Source organism: Choloepus didactylus, chromosome 9 (genome assembly GCF_015220235.1).
Source record: "Choloepus didactylus isolate mChoDid1 chromosome 9, mChoDid1.pri, whole genome shotgun sequence".
NCBI lineage: Eukaryota > Metazoa > Chordata > Mammalia > Pilosa > Megalonychidae > Choloepus > Choloepus didactylus.
The window spans coordinates 65,472,571-65,492,832 of record NC_051315.1 but is presented as its reverse complement, the minus strand read 5'-3'; the positions used below and the strand labels follow the sequence as shown (position 1 = coordinate 65,492,832).

General features: G+C 33.5%; 1 protein-coding gene across 3 annotated transcripts in view; it reads left to right on the top strand.

Moving 5' to 3' along the window:
• The first annotated feature begins 247 nt into the window (after positions 1 to 247).
• Positions 248 to 20,262, top strand: part of LNPK (lunapark, ER junction formation factor) — a 109,935-nt gene continuing 89,920 nt past the window's right edge. Inside the window, exons 1-6 of one of the 3 annotated variants that reach the window (XM_037849795.1) lie at positions 270 to 378; positions 3,082 to 3,178; positions 6,030 to 6,118; positions 7,703 to 7,744; positions 8,502 to 8,689; positions 13,341 to 13,399. In XM_037849795.1, the coding sequence (XP_037705723.1) occupies positions 6,092 to 6,118; positions 7,703 to 7,744; positions 8,502 to 8,689; positions 13,341 to 13,399 (316 nt within the window). In that variant the 5' untranslated portion in view covers positions 270 to 378; positions 3,082 to 3,178; positions 6,030 to 6,091. Of the gene's footprint in view, positions 379 to 3,081; positions 3,179 to 6,029; positions 6,136 to 7,702; positions 7,745 to 8,501; positions 8,690 to 13,340; positions 13,400 to 20,262 lie in introns of all 3 variants that reach the window. The other 2 variants (XM_037849797.1, XM_037849796.1) reach the window with 2 other exon arrangements.

The window sequence follows — 20,262 nt, the reverse complement described above, 5'->3', positions numbered from 1 at the left end:
TTTAAAAGAAAAGGAGGCAGAGGAACCGTAAGAAATGTTTGTATTAGTAAGAACCATAAATGGCAGTACACATCTGAGACGCGACGACGAGCAAACTATTTAGCCGGGAAACCACAGGGACAAAAGCCTCTACGCCAACCGCCCGACTGGCCACTCTAACTGCCCGCCCGGCTCACAGTCACGTGACGGGGAAACGGCGCAGGCCCGCAGTGGCGGCGATTGGCCCGCGGCGGGAGCGCGGGGTTTGATGGGAAGGAGTTGGCCCCGCCCTCGGCGGTGTCAGGGGCGGCTGCTGCCTGCGTGGGAGGCAGGCTGCGCCGTGGTGGGCGAGGCTGGTAGGGGTGGACGCAGGCGCCGGGCTTTGCTGGCCTCTCGCAGGTGAGTGCTTAAGATGTGGGCAACTGGGAGGGCTCGCCAGAATGCAGGCGCGCTAAGCTCCCCCACCTTTTGAGGAAATATGCTCCTGTGTCCCCGCTTGCCTTTCCCGGGTGCCCCCTCCCCACTTCGTGTGGCCTAAGAGCTGCGGCGGCGGTAGTCAAACTCCCACCGTGGTTCGCGCTGAGCCAGTCTCCTTCCTTGTCAACTCGATTCCCCAGCACAGTGGCACGGATGTTTTTGAAGGCTGGAGCCTCCTTTTTACTTCCTTGGGCGTGTGGTTTCCCCAGCCCTGTTATTGGGGATTCTGGGGGGTGACTAGGTTGAACTGAGCATCAGCTCTTTGGGCCACTCGTGTTGAGCGAATGGTCTGAAGGTCCCAAATTAGCAGCAGCAGATCCTTCGCCAGATTATCGCTTTGACTGTTTTACCCACCTCTCTTTTCTCTGAGTTGTGCGGAGGCGCCACGAGTTGGAAAGATCAAGAGGAACTGAAAACTGTCAGTGTCATGCTGCTCGGCTCTGGAGTGTGGGCGTGGATTATGTACTAAGAGAAGCCGTCTATAAGCATTGTCCCTTATTTGAGGGACGGTGGGTGGTGTGAGGGGTTGAAGAAAGGGCGAGGATGTTTTGTAGGTACACAATTAGGCGTGGCAAATTGTGTAACTGCATCAATAGTTATAATTTTTTTGATATCGTGTATGGAGATTGAGAGAGTTGGGACTGGTGAACTCTATTTTGCTAACAGTGCCCTCACTCAAGGTGTGCCTTCTGAGTAAGACCTGTGACTCACCATTGTTTGAGAGTTTTCCATGACCCGCTTTCCCTACTTGGCTTCTGGTTTGTGGTGCCCAGTGTCCACTGTTTTCTCCTTACTCTGTGGTCTGGGTGTCACCATTGACAAACTATATCCTATTCTACAGCAGTTTGTGTGGATGGGAGTAAACTTGGTTTCAGGCATAGGTTCAAAGACAAAGACAAGAGAATGCCTATCTCTTGTCTTTAACAGTCCCTATAGTTCCCTCTTAGGTGAACCAACTTGATTTTGAACACATTTTCTTAAACAAGAGTGGTGCATTTAAAATTAGAATTTTAAGTTCCAGCCCAGTAATGCTGTTAATAATGTTATATTGTGTTTATATGGATTATTAACTTGGAAGTGAATATAAGATTTATATAGATTAAATATAAGATTTATATAGATTTATAAGATTTATATAGATTTATAAGATTTATATAGATTATAAGATTTATACAGATTATTAACTTGGAAGTGAATATAAGAAGTCATAAGGCTATTGTGTTTATATAGATTATTAACTTGGAAGTGAATATAAGAAGTCATAAGGCTATCAAACATTTGATTCCATGTAGAAATATATATTCAAACAATCATTTTTGACAGTATTTAGTTCACAATAAAAATTGACTTACTATGAAAGCAAGAACTTAATCCTAAAATAAAAATGCTTTTAGAGGTATACTTCTTTCCATTCGTTTTATTTTTGGACAATATATGTGGTGGTTTGGAATTTTTCAGAATTGTCTTTTCAATCAGGGCCTTCCAAACTTAGAGTTCTAGAACAAATCACCTCTAATGTTAAGTTGAAAAGTGCAGTATGTTGTGGAGTTACTTCGTGATGGTGACTGAATATTTTCTACTCAATTTTGGAAATTTGATAAATTAAATATAAAACTAAACTTCCTTTGCTGTTTTCTCCAAAGGTCTGGAAGGTTATTTTAATGGAAGAGTCTGCAGAGTATTTTGCTTTTTTATACTAGAGAAAATGGAAGTAGTATAGTTTCAGTTAAAATATAAATTGTTATTTTACTTTATAATATTTAAATTATGAAATAGATGCTTTCTCATAAGAAGTTAGAAAGAAATATGTTTCATATAAGAAGTAATTGTGTTTTCTGGTAATAATAATGCCTTCATTTGTAATGTACTTACTAGGTCTTGGATACTGTAAATGATATATAATTATACTGTAAATGATATATAATTTCATTTAATCCATTTCTGTGAAGTGTAGATATTTCTGATTTTTTACAAATGAGACTGAAGCTTAGAGAGTTAAAGTAATTTGACCAAGATCACATAGCTAGTATGTGGTTGAGACTTATTTTCTATTTTATTTTAAAGCCAAAAAGAGTTTCTCTGGTCAGTATTTTAAAGTGACTTGGAGTGAGCTGGATATTTAAGAATAACATTCTCAACATTAAATTCTGAATGAATTCAGAAACAAATCCAGAATAACATTAAATACTGATACTCAGACCTGAGTGTGAATAGCAGTTAAAACATTCAAATAATGTGGTCAGTATTTACTGAGAAACACATTTAGATGAGCCCAGCTCTAAGGTCATGTCAGGTCCACTGTGGTATCACAGTGGAAAGAAACTCTCTCCATAAATGTTCATGGAAGAGTTCTTGGGGACAAGCCATTTGAGATTGAGCCATCTCTCCAGTCAAGGGCAAGCAAAATGATTTATGCTTCAGAAAAGAAATGCTCGAGTTATTTGATTCCTATGTATTTTCCATGTGTTTGAAAGAAAGCAGAGATGGGCTAGAAAATTACAAGAACCATAGCAGTATAACGACTAACTTGTATTGAGAAATTACGTGTCAGGCACTATTGTAAATGCTTGAAAATGCATTATGTCATTTAAGCCTTTCAGTTTTTAAGAGGGTCCTCTTTTGCAGATAAGGAAATTGAATCACAGAGAGGTTAAGGGCCACAGGATTTGGAGTTAAGCCATTTGGGTGGAAAGGAGGAAACCAGTGGTTGAAAATAGAAGAGGTATGGAATTAAAGCTGTGGAGAAATAATTTGATTTAATTATTTATTTTTGTTAAACTTTCCTATTTGTTGAAAATTACCACCTATCACATGTGGATTATAGTAAATCAGCTTCCTTTAACAGATACCAGAATTTGCTAGAAAAATCAATGGAATCATGGAGGTTGACTGTTTCTTTTATGAACCTGAAAGCATGGATATGGTATTTGATGATTCTTTATCATTCTAGTGTTGTTTTAGGGGACAGATTTAAAAGCACAATCCTTTTTTTCAGGGACCTTAGAGGCTTAGCTGTGGTTTGTTTGATTAACTCCAAAACAATTCTCCAAGCAAATAATTGATGTCAAATTGGTGTTACTTGAGATATTATGCATATGTTAAAGCTTACACTTACTTTAGAAGTGATATGAAATAAACAAGGAAGTTCTTGCAGTGGAGAAAGCAATAGCCTAGGAATTAGTACCTGGTCAAGTACAGAATCTAGTACAGAACTTGTATTAATAGTTCTACCTCTAGCTGTAGCTACATGATTTTGGGCAAGCTTCTCTTTGCATGTTTAATCATACAAATTTAGTCAAGTGAAGGAATTGGACCATGTGATACACTGTTCCAACATTGTTTCTTGTGTTTATCACTCACTTTCCACTTCGCTACCTCTGTGTACCAACTATTTGACAATGCCAGAGATAATTTCATGTATCTTATATATAAATATTTCAATCCAATCTATATACAGGAGGCTTTATATCTGATTTTGTGGTATTGGGTATAACTGAGTGCTTTTTTAAAAATGTGATTTTACTGAAATATATTCACATACCATACAATCATCCAAAGTGTACAACCGTTGTTCCCAGTTTCATCATATAGTTGTGCATTCAACACCACAATCAATTTTTGAACATTTTCATTACTCCAATGATTGCTTTTTAAAAAATCAAAACTAAAATGCTAAGTCTGGTTCTGCTACTTATTACCTTTGGGAACTTAGCAAATTACTTTACTTTTCTAGCCTTAGTTTCTTCATTTGCAAAATGGAGGGATAGTAGTATCTAAATGATAAAATTCATGTAAAGCATTTGTTTTAGCCTGTAGCAAGTGTTTAACTGATATTATTCTTATTCTTATTTGTAGTAGTGTTATTAATATGAAATATTAAAAATCCTGATCATAGTCTTAGGGTATGATGGCTACAAACTTGACTTGGAGGGATATAATTCTGCTATATACCAAAAAGTGTAGGTCAGTTGTGTTCAAAACATTGTGCTAGGCACTATGCAGCTATGATGTGTACTTTTAGAATACCAAGTTAAGTGGTTCATCTGAATCTTACCTCCTCCCACCTTTCTTGGTGTGATTATTTTTAACATCTTAAGAATGTTTTGGGATCTAATTTAATGTCTTGGCTCAGACAGAAATTTTTACTTCTATTTATTAAAGTTTCTGGATTTCTTAGAAGCACATGGTAGAAATCTGATTATTGAGCTAATATTGAAGGCTTAATATTTAGATTGCAATTTAAATGTGGCTTGTAACATTCAATATGTTTATAAACTTGAGAATTTTTTAGGACAGATTATAGATATTTCTGTCCTTAAAGATCCCTTTGTAAGTTCAAATATTTTACAGTAGGGTTCTTTGTTACTTTTCTAAGGAAGTCCAAGACAGGTCTGCCTTATGCTCATTCAAATCTATAAATAATGCTGCAGAGTGAATATACTTATTTAATACTGGTATTATTTTTTTGATTACATTTACAGCTAAGAAAAATGTTAAGAGGTATGGCCTACATAACTTTTTTGTGTGAAAATAAAGTAGTTTTATGCATTGGCAAGTATGTAACTGTAATCTGATAAAAATATCAGTTTAAAAATATACCTTTAGCATGTCAATTTAAAAAAATTGTATTATTATTGACTGGTAAATTGATTTAGAGTATAATATTGCTGAGCCTATTGTAAAACATGTTTTACAGTTTATATCATATATGTATCACATATATCGTATCATATATATGATATACAGTTAACTAACATGAGGGTCATCTAGCTTGAAGAGGGACTTAGAATTTCAGAGAGAAGTGTTTATGTAGTTGTTGAACAGTAGCATTTAGTAATAGAATAAATAGCACTGGATCTGAAGATAGAGCAGAGGAGCTTTGGGCCATGTTTCTTCTGAGCTGTTGGGGAAATCACTAAACCTCTCATTGCTTAGTTTTATTATCTGTAACTAGTAATAATAAAAGTTAATAAAGGCCACCCTATGAGAAAGTGGTAGTAGTATTTTCTCTAATTTATAGGAAGGAAATTAAGACTCAGAATCAAGTGATTTTCTCAAGGTCACGAGTAGCCTTGTAACCCTTATTTTCTTATTCAAAAAGACAGTTGACTTGCTATTATTACTTGTAAGGTGATGTTTTTCTTAATATTGTAAAACATCCTTAATTCCAAATAACTAGTTTAGTTTGGAGACATGATCAAAATGGTTTTATTTAAGTGCAGAGAATGAAAGTAGCATAGCAAAACATGTTTTCTTACAAGAACAACCTAGGGGACCTAGTTTAAAGTATAGAAAACTGCAAAGTTATATGAATATACACTTCTAAAATGCTTTGTCATTTAAAAAACCTTTCCAATTTTATTTTCACTTTTAAATATGTGCTTGCTTTGAAGATAGAATTTTAAAAACATAGACTCCATCTCAGTGGCTGTCTAAATTCAAATTCCATATAAGTAGATTCCAAAGAAATTAATATTTTATAGTATGTTCAGGCAGTATTGCAACATCTGAATTTTATGCTGGGTATGCTGTATGTTTAACTTAAATTTTTAAAATACTGGCTTTATTTCTAGCTGTGAATTCCTTTGGACAATTGATGGTATTTATCATTGTGCCCAGTTTCTACAAATAAGAGATGGGTGGATTATTTTCTCGATGGAGGGTAAGTTATTACTGTTAGTTCTTAAGTCTAACATAAAAGTGTCACATAAAGCTATTTTTAAAAATCTTTTTTGTGGTGTATACTTATGGTAGTAGTTTGATATTATCCCTAACTTGATTTAATTTTTTTCTTCTATTCTTTTCTGAATTAGTTTTTTATTTGGTCTTTTATTTTTTAATAGTTCTACTTGTTATATAAATGTCCCATGTCTTTGTTTAACAGAATTATTTTACTTTGTCTTATGAATTATTTTTATTTCTATATTTGTGTATAAATGGTTATCTTTTCTTGCTTATACTGCCTAAATTTCATTGAAATTAAGTATTCTATATAATATTTATGTTTTTACAAGCTATGCCATTTTACTGAAAACTTGTCACAAATATTTACTGAAGTTTTAAACTAAATCTGCTTTTAGGAATTATCAGTTAAACAAATTTATATCTCACATAAAAATTAGAAATGCAGTTTGATTTTATTGGACAAGGCTTTAGGGGAGGTATCTCAAATGTAGAGCTAGAAACTAAATTACATTGATAAATGCTCTTCTCTAATGTAAAAGGAAATGAAGTTTAAGAAAAACTACTTTGCTTTAGTTTTGGACTCCCTGTTACCATAAGAATGGAGTCTAGCAATACCTGGTATATAATTTAGTTTTGGGAGTATGACTGGAACCATCTTGATTTGGATTGGCATTACATTGAAATGCTCCCTCTCCCCTTTAAAACCTTATGACAGTTCTGTCTGAGGATCAGATTTATCTCTTCTTCCTTTTTCTAGCTTATTTGGTTGAATCAAATCAAATTGCCAATATTTGGTTGCTATAACTTACAAAAATGGCAATTCCATGTCGTTCAATCTAATGTTAACAATAGTGTAACAGTAAGTGAACTGATATTCTTTATCCTTTTAGATTTGCTGTAGTATATAATTGGTAAATATTTTCTCAAGTGTTGTGGGGCCATTTTGGTTGGTTTTTAATCTAGGTGGTATTGAAAAATATCTCTCTGTCGAACAAGCTCTGCTATAATGAGGTATCCTTAGATGCCTTTTCAAATTTTGATCTTCAGAAAGGTACTTTTGAAATTCATAATGAAAGTAGCCTGTTGATTTTGACCTCCGTAGTTCTAGGTGAACTCTTAGCAAAAGCAAATCAGACCATCTTTAGTTTGTAAATTTAATATGTGAATTCTTTTGAATAATCATATCAAATCTAAGAAAATTTTTGTTGGAGGAGAATTTTTCTCAAAATCATAGAAGTATGTTCTGTTGGGGTTAAGAAGGATAAAATTTGAGCTATCAGAATTAATTCTCCTTCTAGGACTAAAAAGTCAAGTAGGAAAATGCTTATGTCTTCAATCATATGTAGTTCTGTTTATAATTATAATTATTTTTATTTAAACATAAACCTTCTTAGTTATTAATAAATGTTAAGATGTATTCCTTGATAACATTTGAAAAACTTAATTTTGGATTAAAATATTTTTTTCTTATATGATAATATAAATCACAGTGTTTCTTAAACAAGAAAGTAAATTTGCAGTGTAAAGTTTTAATCCTCTCTTATTTCTGTTTCTATAACAGACAAAACCTTCAACTGTAGAAGTTCTGGAGAATATAGATAAGGTATATTCTTTGGCTGTGAGATATTTTAATTCATTTTAGGTATTAAATATTATTTAAATATATATTATTTTTGAGACGAAATTGTTTGGGAAATTAGAGATGGTGTAGAATAAGCCTGAGAACTTTAATGTTACATGATCTCAAAAAAAATCCTAAGTCTATCAGTCACTTTAGAAGTCTGTGTCATGTAATAGAACCTGTTAGAATGAAATTAGGTATGCAGCATGGTATAAATCAATGTTATGGATAGGTTAAAGAACATTGTAAGATTGTTCGCAATAATTTTTATCAGTCTGCAAAATTTCACAGCTTTTTATACTTTCTACCATTATCAACAATGACTATTCCCTGGGAATATTGAAAATGATGAATAGATTAAAGAATCTAGTACGGATCACTTTTAATTTTTATTAATTATTTCTTTTTACTGCCAATTTTTTTTTAAGCCCTCACAGGGCTTAAGCAAGTATTACTTACTGATGCCAATTATATTCTTTCAATCTTTGCTGATTTGCTAGGTTAAAAATGGTATCTTAATGCATTTTAAAAGCGATGTCAGAATAGCAATTTTCATATATTTTAACTTCATTTTTGTTAGTTGCCTATTCATGTCCAGTTTTACAATATTAAGGGTTATTTTTCATTGAATTTAAGAGTTCTTTCTAAATAGTCTTTCTATGATGTTGAAAAATTTTAGCATTTTAATTTCTTTATGAAGTTTGAGGTTTAATGATATAGAATAATTTTCTTTTAACAGGAAATTCAAGCATTGGAAGAATTTAGGGAAAAAAATCAGAGACTACAAAAGTTATGGGTTGGAAGATTAATTCTCTATTCCTCAGTTCTTTATCTGTTTACATGCTTAATTGTATACTTGTGGTATCTTCCTGATGAATTTACAGCAAGACTTGCCATGACACTCCCATTTTTTGCTTTTCCTTTGATGTAAGTAAATTGTTCTTTTTGTTGACCTTTCCTCTTTCTCACTGGATAGTTTTAATATGTTCAGTCTCTTTTTATTATGAAATAGTAAGGTCTCAGAAGATTTAATAAACTTGGATTTTTTTTTCCAGTTCGAAAAGCATTTCTTTAAAAATGTAGAATAATTGGTTTAAACCTTTATTTACAATTCAACATACTTGACGAATATGACCCAGTGACAGTAGTGATAATGGCTCTAGAGAAATGTTTTATGATTCTTAAGTAAATGGTCATTGTCTCCTAGGAGTATTGGATATGAAATGGGCATTTCAGATTGTGGAGAGTAGTGACAGTTGGGGGAGGGTTTGAAATACAAAAAGAACATTGCCAAATGATTCTGAATATATTCCATTCATCCATCTCTTTCCCCCTTTTTAGTCACTGCTGTAGATCACTTAATCCTCATTATAGAAATTTTTTGTAATATAGTACTTTACTAAAGGTGTATCATGCTTGAGAATTTTTAGAGACAATTGAATAATTCAGTCAGGAAACATTTTTGGGTACCAGTTGTGTAGACATTGGGTTTTAATGGTGTTTGTATACAAATATACAAAATCTCTGTAGATCTCACTCAGATCGCTTAGATTAAATTAAGTAACAAGTGTGATAAATGTTAGGAAAGAGAAGTGCAAAGTGTTATGGGAGTAAAAAAAATTTTTTGTTTTGTTTTGTTTATTTAGTCTTTAGTGCAGGGGATATTTACAAATTGGATTTCTTAAAACTCAAAAGTTCAAAGATTCTTATTTTGAAATAATTTTAAACTTACAGGAGAATTGCAAAAATAATACATAACCTGTATAGAGAACTCTAACATATTCCCTGCCCACATACCCAGATCCACTAATTTTTAGTTTTTTGCTACATTTATCATATCATCCTGTTTATCCATTCATCCATCCGTCCATCCATCCATCCATCCATCTATCCATCCAGCTATGCAGCTATCTAGCAATGTGTTTGTCTATTTATCAGTTTTCTAAATATTTGAAAGTAGGTTTTGTACATCATATTCCTTGAACAGTTACTATTTCCATGTATATTACCAAAGAACAAGGGTAGTCACTTTATGTAACCACCTTAAGTACAGTTATCAAATGCAAGAAATTTAAAAGATGTAAATCTTACAGTCTATTTCAATTTTTTCAAATGTCCCAATAATGTCCTTTTAGGCATTCTCTCCTCCATTATTAGATCCAGACCAGGATCACATTGTGCATTTAATTGTCATTGTCTCTTTAGTCTCTCTCTCTCTTTTTTAATTGTGGAAACATGTACAACATGAAATTTTCCATCTCAGCCACTCCCACGCATACAATTCAATAGAATTAATCACATTCACACTGTTATGCTACCCTTATCACTATCCATTACCAGAGCTTTCTCTTCACCCCAAACAGAAACTCTGTACCCATTGTATAAGCTCATAATTTTTTAACTTTGTAGGTAGATTCAGGAGTTGAAAACTCAGTGCATAAATATTGCAAAATAATGGCCTCTGCTAATTTCTTTATTTTCCTTCTTTTCTGAAATCTTTTGGATACTTTTTATCCCAGCCATGGTAGTTGATTTTATATGCTGAACCCATTTCCCTTGTTCCCCTTCTATTTTTGCATGACAAGGTAGAAAATAAATTTGGAAAGGAAATATGTGTGGGATGTTTAGCTGATTAATATGTTTTCTTTTTCATTCACTTCCATAAAAATAGTTTTTCTGATTATAAAAGATTCATATCTAGTTGCAAAAGAATGTCCGATAGGATCTGTACTGTGCTAATTCCAATGGATGATCTACAAATTGTGATCCACTGGTTCGGTTAAAAGAATTTTTTTTTGGCAAATAAATCATATCCTAATTGCTTTTAAAAGTAGAACTTCATTTCTTTCAGAATTTTTGTAATTTCTTCTGATTCGGTTTGGTCCTTCTGCCACTTTTGGTATGAAGCTTTTTTATCCTTTCTGTGTCCCTCTTGACTGTTTTGCATCACCTGCATCTAGTATTTCTTGGCTTGTTAAGTTTCAGTGCCATTTCTCATTTTTCGTCATTCACATTGTGACCTCGTTCTCAACAGTTGCAGCTTCTATTTCAGTGAGCTCCTCACTTTTGGAAGCATATGCCAGTTATTCAACAAAGAATAGAATTGTCCTTCTGATTGATGGCTATCAAAAAAGCATGAAATACAATACAACAAGTAAATAGAAAGATTGCTTCCTACATTGCATTTTCATTTTTGTTTGTGTATAATATGAGCTGTTGCCCAAGATTATCCCTGGACATGTTTCCTTTGGAAACAAAGGTTTTGCAGGATGGACCAGGATTTACTTAAAGAACTGGAGGCAGAAGGAACAATAAAATCTATTGCTTTACTCATTACTCTCTACATTGATTATAAAGCTTTCATATTGCAAAAAGTGACTGCCATCTCTGCATTCCAAATTTCCCAAATGTTTTTTACTGGATAGAGAGGTCATGGATTTAAGACTGAGTACATATTGAATGATCACAGCCATTCCAATATTATTCTTTATGATAGACTATCAGTATTCCATATATGATGCTTTGAGATTATATTATATCTTCAGGATGTAATATGGGGCAACTTAGTGTGATTTCAATTTATTGTTTTTCTGCCTTTTTCTTGTTTCTATACTCTCAATGTGAATTCTTGTTTTCAGATTAAATAGTATATTTATTTCTCTCTGATTTTTTCAACAATTAACTGAAATTAAATTACCTATATGCTGAAATTATTTAGTTGGAGCCATTAAGGCTATGCTCCATAGTGAGGGAAGTTTTGGGTTATAGTTACAACTTTGTATTTCTGCTTTATACTGGTGGATATGTGTCACCTTGGGAGTTGGCTCAGTTTTTGAAGAGTGAACAACCATTAAGCTTTGTTGCTACCCTTAAATGACCCTACAGCAATTTTACCTTATTCTTAAAAATTATAACTTCCTAGAAATTCCATTCTCTATAAGATCATTTCAGAGAACAATTTTCATAAAAAATATATTGGTCTTCCCAGAGGAGTCAGTTGTATTTTCCCCCAGGTTTTTTTTTTTTTTTTTGCTTCTTAAGTGGGGTTATGAGGAAGAAATTTAAGCAAGGGAAGTGAGGAAGGTGATGATTTTTCTGTTTGTTTTCTTATTTCTCTACTTAAACTGAAAGCCGTTGAGGATTGAGCTTTCATCTTATACAATTTTTATGCCTCCTCCCCATCTACCCAACTGACATGTTAGATGTTTCCTTTGTCCAGCTGGAAGGTTGACAAACCTAATCTGTAGCCTTTTGAAGAAAGTAAATATTTCATGGCACGCTAATAAAAATACAAAGTATCTTTGATCAACTATAGTTGGCTCTTAAAGAAGGTGTCCATGAGCATCCCTTAATATTTACTCAAGGAGAATTTTTATTTAGTTTTACTTAGTTTTTAGTAGGTAAGAAAATCATTTTGGAAGTATCCCTGCTTGATATTCATTTAAGAGAATTTCAGATTTAAAAGACTTCTGTGTTGATATAAAAGAAGTCTTAAGAGACATATCCTGTTTTTGGATGGGAAGACTCAGTATTGTAATGAGATCAGTTATCTTTAAATTAATCTAAAAGTTGTGATCACAATAAAAATACCAATACTATTAAAAATCTAGGCACACTTATTCCATAATTTTTAATGAAAAAAATAGTAACATAAGAATAGCCAGGAAAGTTTGAAAAAGGATAGGAGGTCTACCAGCTATCAAATGCATTATAAAACTTCAGTGTTCAGTTTGGTGCAGTGTGTGTATAGACACACAGACCAAAGAAAGAGACTTGAGAATTAAGAATGTATTTCAGAGTGAAGAATTAATTTTCATACCTGTTTTTTAAATGATTTATGCCATTTTTTAAATGATGAATAATGTTCGTATACTTATTTCTGTCTTGTGCTAGGCAGAATATGCTATATATACTATGAATTTATACTATATTTACACTGAATTTAAGAGACTTAAGTTTTTGATTAGGATCATTCTTTGAATTTCTTTTCTTTTCTTTTAATATCATCTGATTTCTTACTAATTCAAGTCCTAAAGAAATACCCTCAGAGTCTTTGGAAGGAAATATTTAGCTAAATTTACTTTTCAAGTATTTATTTTAAAGTAAGATTTCTTTTTTTCCAGATAGTTTATTCTATTGAGTGGAAAGATACCCCCAATGTTAAGTAATAGGGAAAGAGTAGCAACTTACATTTGTATGATGCGCTATGTTTGCAAAATATGCTTTTCTCTTAATGCATGGGAAAAGACAAGCTTTTGGAGTTGATGTTTACTTAGTAAGAAAGGCTTCTGTAACATTGTTCTTAATCTCTTAGAGTGTTCATTGGACTCCCCAGAGAAATGCCCGAATGCATAATTTTCCATGTAATTTCAGAGGGTGCCTCAGTCCAGTGACTTTAGGTTGAGGATGCCTTCTTTGAAAACACAAGTAGACTTCTGATGTACCCTTAGACAGGAGTGCTTTTTGATTTTCAAAATATAAAGGGAAACAGTATATTTAACGCTAATTGGAAATGTATATTTGTTTTCATTTGATACAGCTTTCAATTCACTTATTCTAAATATTGCTTTCCTTCTAGCATCTGGAGCATAAGAACGGTGCTTATTTTCTTCTTTTCCAAGAGAACAGAAAGAAATAGTAAGTTTAATTTCCAAGTTTTTATAAATAAATTTAAAAAAGCTGTCTTACAGTGTGCTGATTTGTAATTGAAAGACAGGTTGTGAAATGGTATATTGAAATGACATTGGGGAGTTGTTTATTGTAGAGTGTAAGAAAGATCATGAATGATCAAGATGATTCTATTTTTCATTTGTGTTATTTTTCTCTTGTTCATTTACATTTTTTTGTACTAGACAAAACAATTCATTTCTTTAACTCAAGAGAAATTATATTTGTTAACACTGAAAGGTATAACTTATCAGCATATAAATTAGTCTTGAAAGAAGACTTATTACAGAGTAAAATATAGTTACAAGTCTTTTGATTTGTTCTGGTAATTGCATTCCTCTTTAACTTCACAGCCCCTAGACTTTTTTTTTAAATATGTAAATTATTACAAAATTTCTTTCTATATTTGGTCCATAGGTGTGTAGATTTCAAAGATTTTCTGGTCTTGAAACTGTGAGCTCCAATTAATCAGGGATATACAAATTTTATCATAAATGAACTTTGTATATGACTTTTGTTTTCTTATTTTAACTTTATATTATGGAAAACTTCAATCATATACCAAAGTATTCTGAATAGTATAATGAACACTCATATTCCTATCACCTGTCCTAGATAATTATCTGCTTACAGTCAATCTTGTTTCATCTTTACCACCCACCACCTACTTCTCCATTTCCTGTATTGTATTGAAGTATAGCCTAGATCTATCCATAATTGGATTTCAAAAATATAGAAACACAATAAATCATTATACCTATAAAAGAATTCCTAATATCTTAAATATCAAATATAAAAATATTAATTTCCAATTTCTCATAAGTGTCATATGTTTAAAACTTTTTTTTTTTGCTCAGGATCCAAATACAATTCATTCAAATATATGCCTTTCAGATTGCCTTCATTCATGACCTCTCTTCTACCTAGATTAGAGTCTATGATCTAGCCCAGTGACCATTTATTTACAGACACCTTTGATTCCTTTGATAGCCTTTCCCTTCCTACTTGTCTGGCAAACCCTACACTGTTTAAATGTAATTATATGCTTGATCCATGACTTGCAACACCCTATTCTGATGAAATACATTTATATATTTAATCTATGCCTATATCAGAGCAGCTAAACTTGCTAGAGAAAATTATGCTAAATGTTGACCAAACTTACTTTTAATCTATGATTAAAGGATCCTATTCAGGTCCCTAGTAAATGTTTTCTCTGAGAGCATTGTTTGATTAGTATATCTCCTTAATTCACTAATATCTGCCTCCCCACCAAAAACTAAAAACCAATCCCAATCAGCCAACAAAATAAAATATCAAAAGCTCTGTAGAAACAAACCAACCTCACAGAATTTACCTGGCTACTCTTAACCTAATAGAGAAAATAGATAGAAATTGATGAGAGCCACCCCTACCACCAAATACATTAGATTAGGTCCATCTATACTCAGTATGTTGTTATCCCACATGGTATTCTGGAAGACTGGCCTAGATCCTAGCTATGGGTAACTCTTCCATTTATGCTCTGGATCCAATATACTCTGGCTGTGTCAGGAACTCTCCTCCTACAGTTACCCCTTCCTGAAATTATCCTTTCTTCTGTATCATCTGTTTCCGTCAGATTATTCCTATTGGCGTATAATCATGCCCCGATACACAATCGGGGAAAAAACCTATCCTAATTCCATATTCCCTTTAAGCTACTACCCTGTTTTTTCTCTCCCCTTCAAAGTAGAATTTCTTTGAAAGTTGTCTGTAGTTGTTATCTTTACGTTCTTCCCCTGCTGATTCCTTCTCAGCCTACTATTTAGGCTTTGTTCCCACTATTTTACTTCAGTGACTCATTTTAAGGTCACTAATGACCTATCTTGTCAAAGTCAGTAGTCACTTCTCTTTCCTTATCCAGTTTAATCTCTTAACAGTATTGAAATAATTCAGCTATCCATTCTTTTTCTTCAAACACTTTATCTTTAAACTTCTCTGACAACATCTCACTGGTTATTTCCTTTTTATTTTTATTTGCTTGTTTCTCCTCTACTAGAATTCTTTCCTTGACCATTTCTTTTCAATAATTTATCTAGGTCAGTGCTGTTCAATAAAACCTTCTGTGATGATGAAAATATTCTATTTTCTATATTCGTGCTGTCCAGTATGGTATCTGCTAGCCATATGTGACTCTCAATCTAGAACACGTGAAATGTGGCTATTGTGACTGAGGAATTGGATTTTAAATTCTGTGTAATTTAAATATGTTAAATTTTTAGTAGCTCCATGTGGCTAGTGGCTGCTGTATTGGACAGTGCCCATTCCCACAGATTTAAATATCACATATTTGTTGATGACTCCTAAATTTAAGTCTCCAGCCCAGAGCCTTCCCTTAAGTTCCAGACTTGTATACCCAACTGTGTAATTGACATTTCTACTTGGGGACCCAGTAGGCATTTCACACTTAACATTATTGCTTCATTTCTTTACCCTTGCTCCCTCATACATGCTCTCCTTGTGTCTTCTCCATTTCAGTAAATAGTTACACTATCCAACTAGTTGTTGAGATCCAAAGACTGGAAGTCAATTTTTTAAAAAAGCTTTTTATTGTAGTAAGATATATACAACTCAGAATTTCCTATTTTATTCACTTTCAAGAATGCAGTTCAGTAGTATTAATTGTATCTATAATATTGTGCTACCATCACCAATATCCATTACTGAACTTTTTCATCACCTCTAAAAGAAATTCTGTAGCCGTTAAGCAGTAACTTCCTCTTCCCCTCCACACCTTTGGCCCCTGGTAACCTATAATCTGCCATCTGTTTCTGTGAAATTTTTTTCTTCTAGGAATTTCATATAAGCAAGATCATACATTATTACTCTTTTTTGTATCTGGCTTATTTCACTCACTGTGATATCTTCAGGATTCATCCGTGTTGTAGCATGCATGAGAACTTTATTCCTTTTTACAGCTGAATAATATTCCACTGTGTATATATATACTGCATTTTGTTTATCCATTCATCTGTTGATGGACATATAGGTTGCTTCCACCTTTGGCTGTTGTAAATAATGCTCCTATAAACTTTGGTGTACAACCTGGAAGCCATTCTCTATTCTTCTTGCATATTTATTCAGTTCACCAGCAATTCTTATCATCTTTACCTCCAAAATTATCTTGAATTTGACCATTTCTCACCTTCTTTACTATTTCTGCAGTTCTAATTCAGACTGTCATTATCACTTGCTTGCACTATTGCAGTGGCCTCCTAACTAGTCTATTTTTAAGGTATAAATCAGATCTTAAGTCTCTTCCACTTAAAATCCTCTAATGCCTTCCCATTCCAAGCAGAATGAAATCTGAATGTCTTACCTTTACTCTCAATCTTCTGTATCTTCTGATTTATGCCTATTTCTTTGATTTCATCTCCTTCTACTCCTTTTAACTTTTGCTCCAGCCACAGTGGCCCTCTTTTAGTTCTATAAACAAGTTGCATAAGTTCTCTGAATTTTAGTCTCCTAATCTACAAAATGGGAGCAGAAATATTTGTTTTGTTAGGAATGTTACAAGTGTTAAATGGAACTGTATGTGAAAGCATACAAATGTTGCACAGTGTTATACAAATGTAAGCTGATGGTACTGTTTCTAAGCTTTATTCTTTTACTTTTCTTGCTTTATTTAATGGGCTAGGACCCTCCAGTACAATATTGAATTAAAGTGGGAATAGTAGGTATCCTTGTCTAGTTCCCAATTTCCTGGGAAAGATTTTAATATTTCACCATTAAGTATGATGATTGCTATGCATTTAAAAATGTAGATAATAAAAATCTTTATTAGATTAAGGAAGTTAAGCTTATTGTGCCGGTTTGAAACTTATATATCCCAGGAAAGACTGTGTTCTTTAATGCAGTCTTGTGGAGGCAGACTTATTATGAGTGGGATCTTTTGATTAGGTTGTTTCCATGGAGATGTGTCTCACCAAACTGTGGGTGAGACCTTTTGATTAGATTATTTCCATGGAGGTGTGACCTTGCCCATTGAGGGTGGGTCTTGATTGGTTTACTGTAGTTCTTTATGAGAGCTCATGGAGAGAAGGAGCTCAGAGAAGTCGAGAGAGACATTTTGGAGAGAACCTAAGATATGTAATCCAGAGTTTGCCCTTGGGAGAAGCTAAGAGCTGATACAGACCCAGATGCTTGGAGATGCAGACAGAAGGACATTTGGAGATGTCAACCTAAGAGATAAAGCCCAGAGTAGCTAAGAGAGGACCCGCAGATGCTTAGAGAGAAACACCCTGGGAGAAACAGAAACAACCAAAGACGCAAGGAGCTGAGAGAGAGAAGCTAAGACAGAAGCCCAAAGACATTTTTGAGAAAGCAACGAAGACCAGAAGCTAATCCTGGGAGAGGCCCAGCACACTCTGGCCATGTGCCTACCCATGTGACAGAGGAACCTCAGATGCCACCAGTCATTCTTCAGTGAAGGCATCCTCTTGTTGATGCCTTAGTTTGGACACATTTATGGTCTTAGAACTATAAATTTGTAACCTAATAAACCCCCTTTATAAAAGCCAATCCATTTCTGATATTTTGCATAATGGCAGCTTAAGCAAACCAGAGCACTAATGGTATTGTTTTCAATGATATTTAGCAATACAATAGATGCTATGAAAACGGTAAAAAGTTTGAAATAAATTAATGTGCTCTCTGACCTCAAGGAACTGACAAAGCAGTGAAAGATAGAAGAAACCTTATTTCAAGAGTCCCTGGGAACATTTCTTTAAGGAAATCAATGGTTTGAATTTTTGAACTTGCAGATAGGCAAATCAGAGTGTGGTTATTATAGGAAGGGAATTTTTGCTTTAAGATTTATTTTGGGGGTCCTTTTTATTTTTGAAGTGTTTATTCATTTGGATGGGCTTTGCTTTTACATTTAAAATACACTTCATAAAAGATTGTCTTACAGTCTTACACATTTTTTTCAAAATAAAGTCAGATACACTATGTATATATTTAAGCCTGAAGCTATTGGTCATGTATTTGCTTTTTGTTCTCTATAAGTTTTTGTTCTCTACTAGTTTTTGTTCCTTTGGTTCACAAGTTAGACCTAGTAAAGGTAAAAGCAGGGGTTTGCAAATTACAGCTTGCAGGCCAAATTTGCCCACCACCTGCACACTCAAGGTCTAAGCATGGCTTTCCATTTTTAAATGGTTAGTCTGAATAATAGTAAAAATCAAAAATCAAAATAATATAGTAATATTTTGTGACATGTGACATGTCAAAGTTATATGAAGTTCAAATTTCAGTTTTCATTGGAGTATAGCCATGCCCATTCATTTTGTGTTGTCTTTGGCTGCTTTCACTCTATTATAGCTGAGCTGAGTAGTAGTGATAGAGACTTAGGTGACACTCATCAATCACTTCACACTGTTGCATGATGTGTTTCAGATCACAGTTATAACTTGGCAGCATTTTGAGTGCCATGGGTATCATTGTACTGTAACAACTTTATTATTATTTTTTAATTATAATCAGTACATACCAATCTTGTGAAAACAGGAACAGAAGAGAAAAATGGATGTCAAATGTTAGCGCATGATGGAGTACAAACATCAAAATGCAAAGCACTGTTTATTATGCAATGACATTATAGCTGTGCTAAGAGAATATAATATATATCGATATTACCATCCTAAATACTCATGTAATATTCCCAACTCACAGAACAGGAATGGTCAGAAAAATTAGAAATTTTTTATCCCATCACAGCAGAATTTTTTCATAAAAATAAAAAAAAATATGAGACTTCAACCAAGTAAGTTTCTGAGTGGCTTAACTGTTTAACAAGCAGAGAAAGCCATTTACCAATTGTGAGTTAACTTGTGTTTGACTGCAGCAGATGAAGAAATGTATTCAAAGGAAATATAAATTGTTTAAGACTATTAGCCTTTCAGTGAGAATAGTTGCTTGAAGAGTTGAGGACTTTGGGAGCAAAATCAATAGTCAACTAAAAAACCAGGCAAATAATTTTGAATGGTTTTCCTTGGCTCTTGATGAGTTCACAGATATTACCCAAACTGTTCAGTTGCTATTGTTTTTTCAAAGAGTCAGTGCTGAGCTTGCAGTGACAGAAGAATTAGCTTCTGTAAAAAGTGCATGGAACAGCTACATGCAAAAATGTTTTTAAAGTTGAGAAAATACTGGTTCATTACAACCTGAAGTGGAACCTGCTAAGACGTATTACAACAGATGGTGGTAAAAATATGTATGACACAAAAAAGGCTTAGTCAAGTTTACAAAGCTTGTGAAAATATAAGATATTTAAATTCTGTGTTATTTGTTGTATTATTCAGCAGTAGGTACTTTCAGAAAATATTTGAATCTATCATGTATTATTGAACCATTTGTGTCAATGGTGAATTTCATTTGCTCTCATGGATTTAACCATCATCAATTCCATGAACTTTTACCAAAAATAGAAGCTGAACTTCTTGATGTGCTCTACCACACAGCAATTTGACGACTTAGCAGTGGAAAAGTTTTATTGTAATATTTTGAGCTCAGGGACCAGATTGAAATTTTTCTGAATGAGAAGAGCTGCCCTCAACCACTATGATTGAACATTGAATGATTCTAGAAATTAGTTTTTGCTGAGACTCGATAGTGTTTCTTAATGAATTCAACCTAAAATTATAACGCAAAACAGCACTTAAATGTGAAATTATACTGCAGTAAAGTCATTTAGAAAACAGCTAACTGAATCACAAGTTAATGCCAAAGAGTAATTTAAGAGAAAGAGCTGTGAAAGTTAAAACAAGAAGCAAGGTCTCTATTCCCAGGCAAAT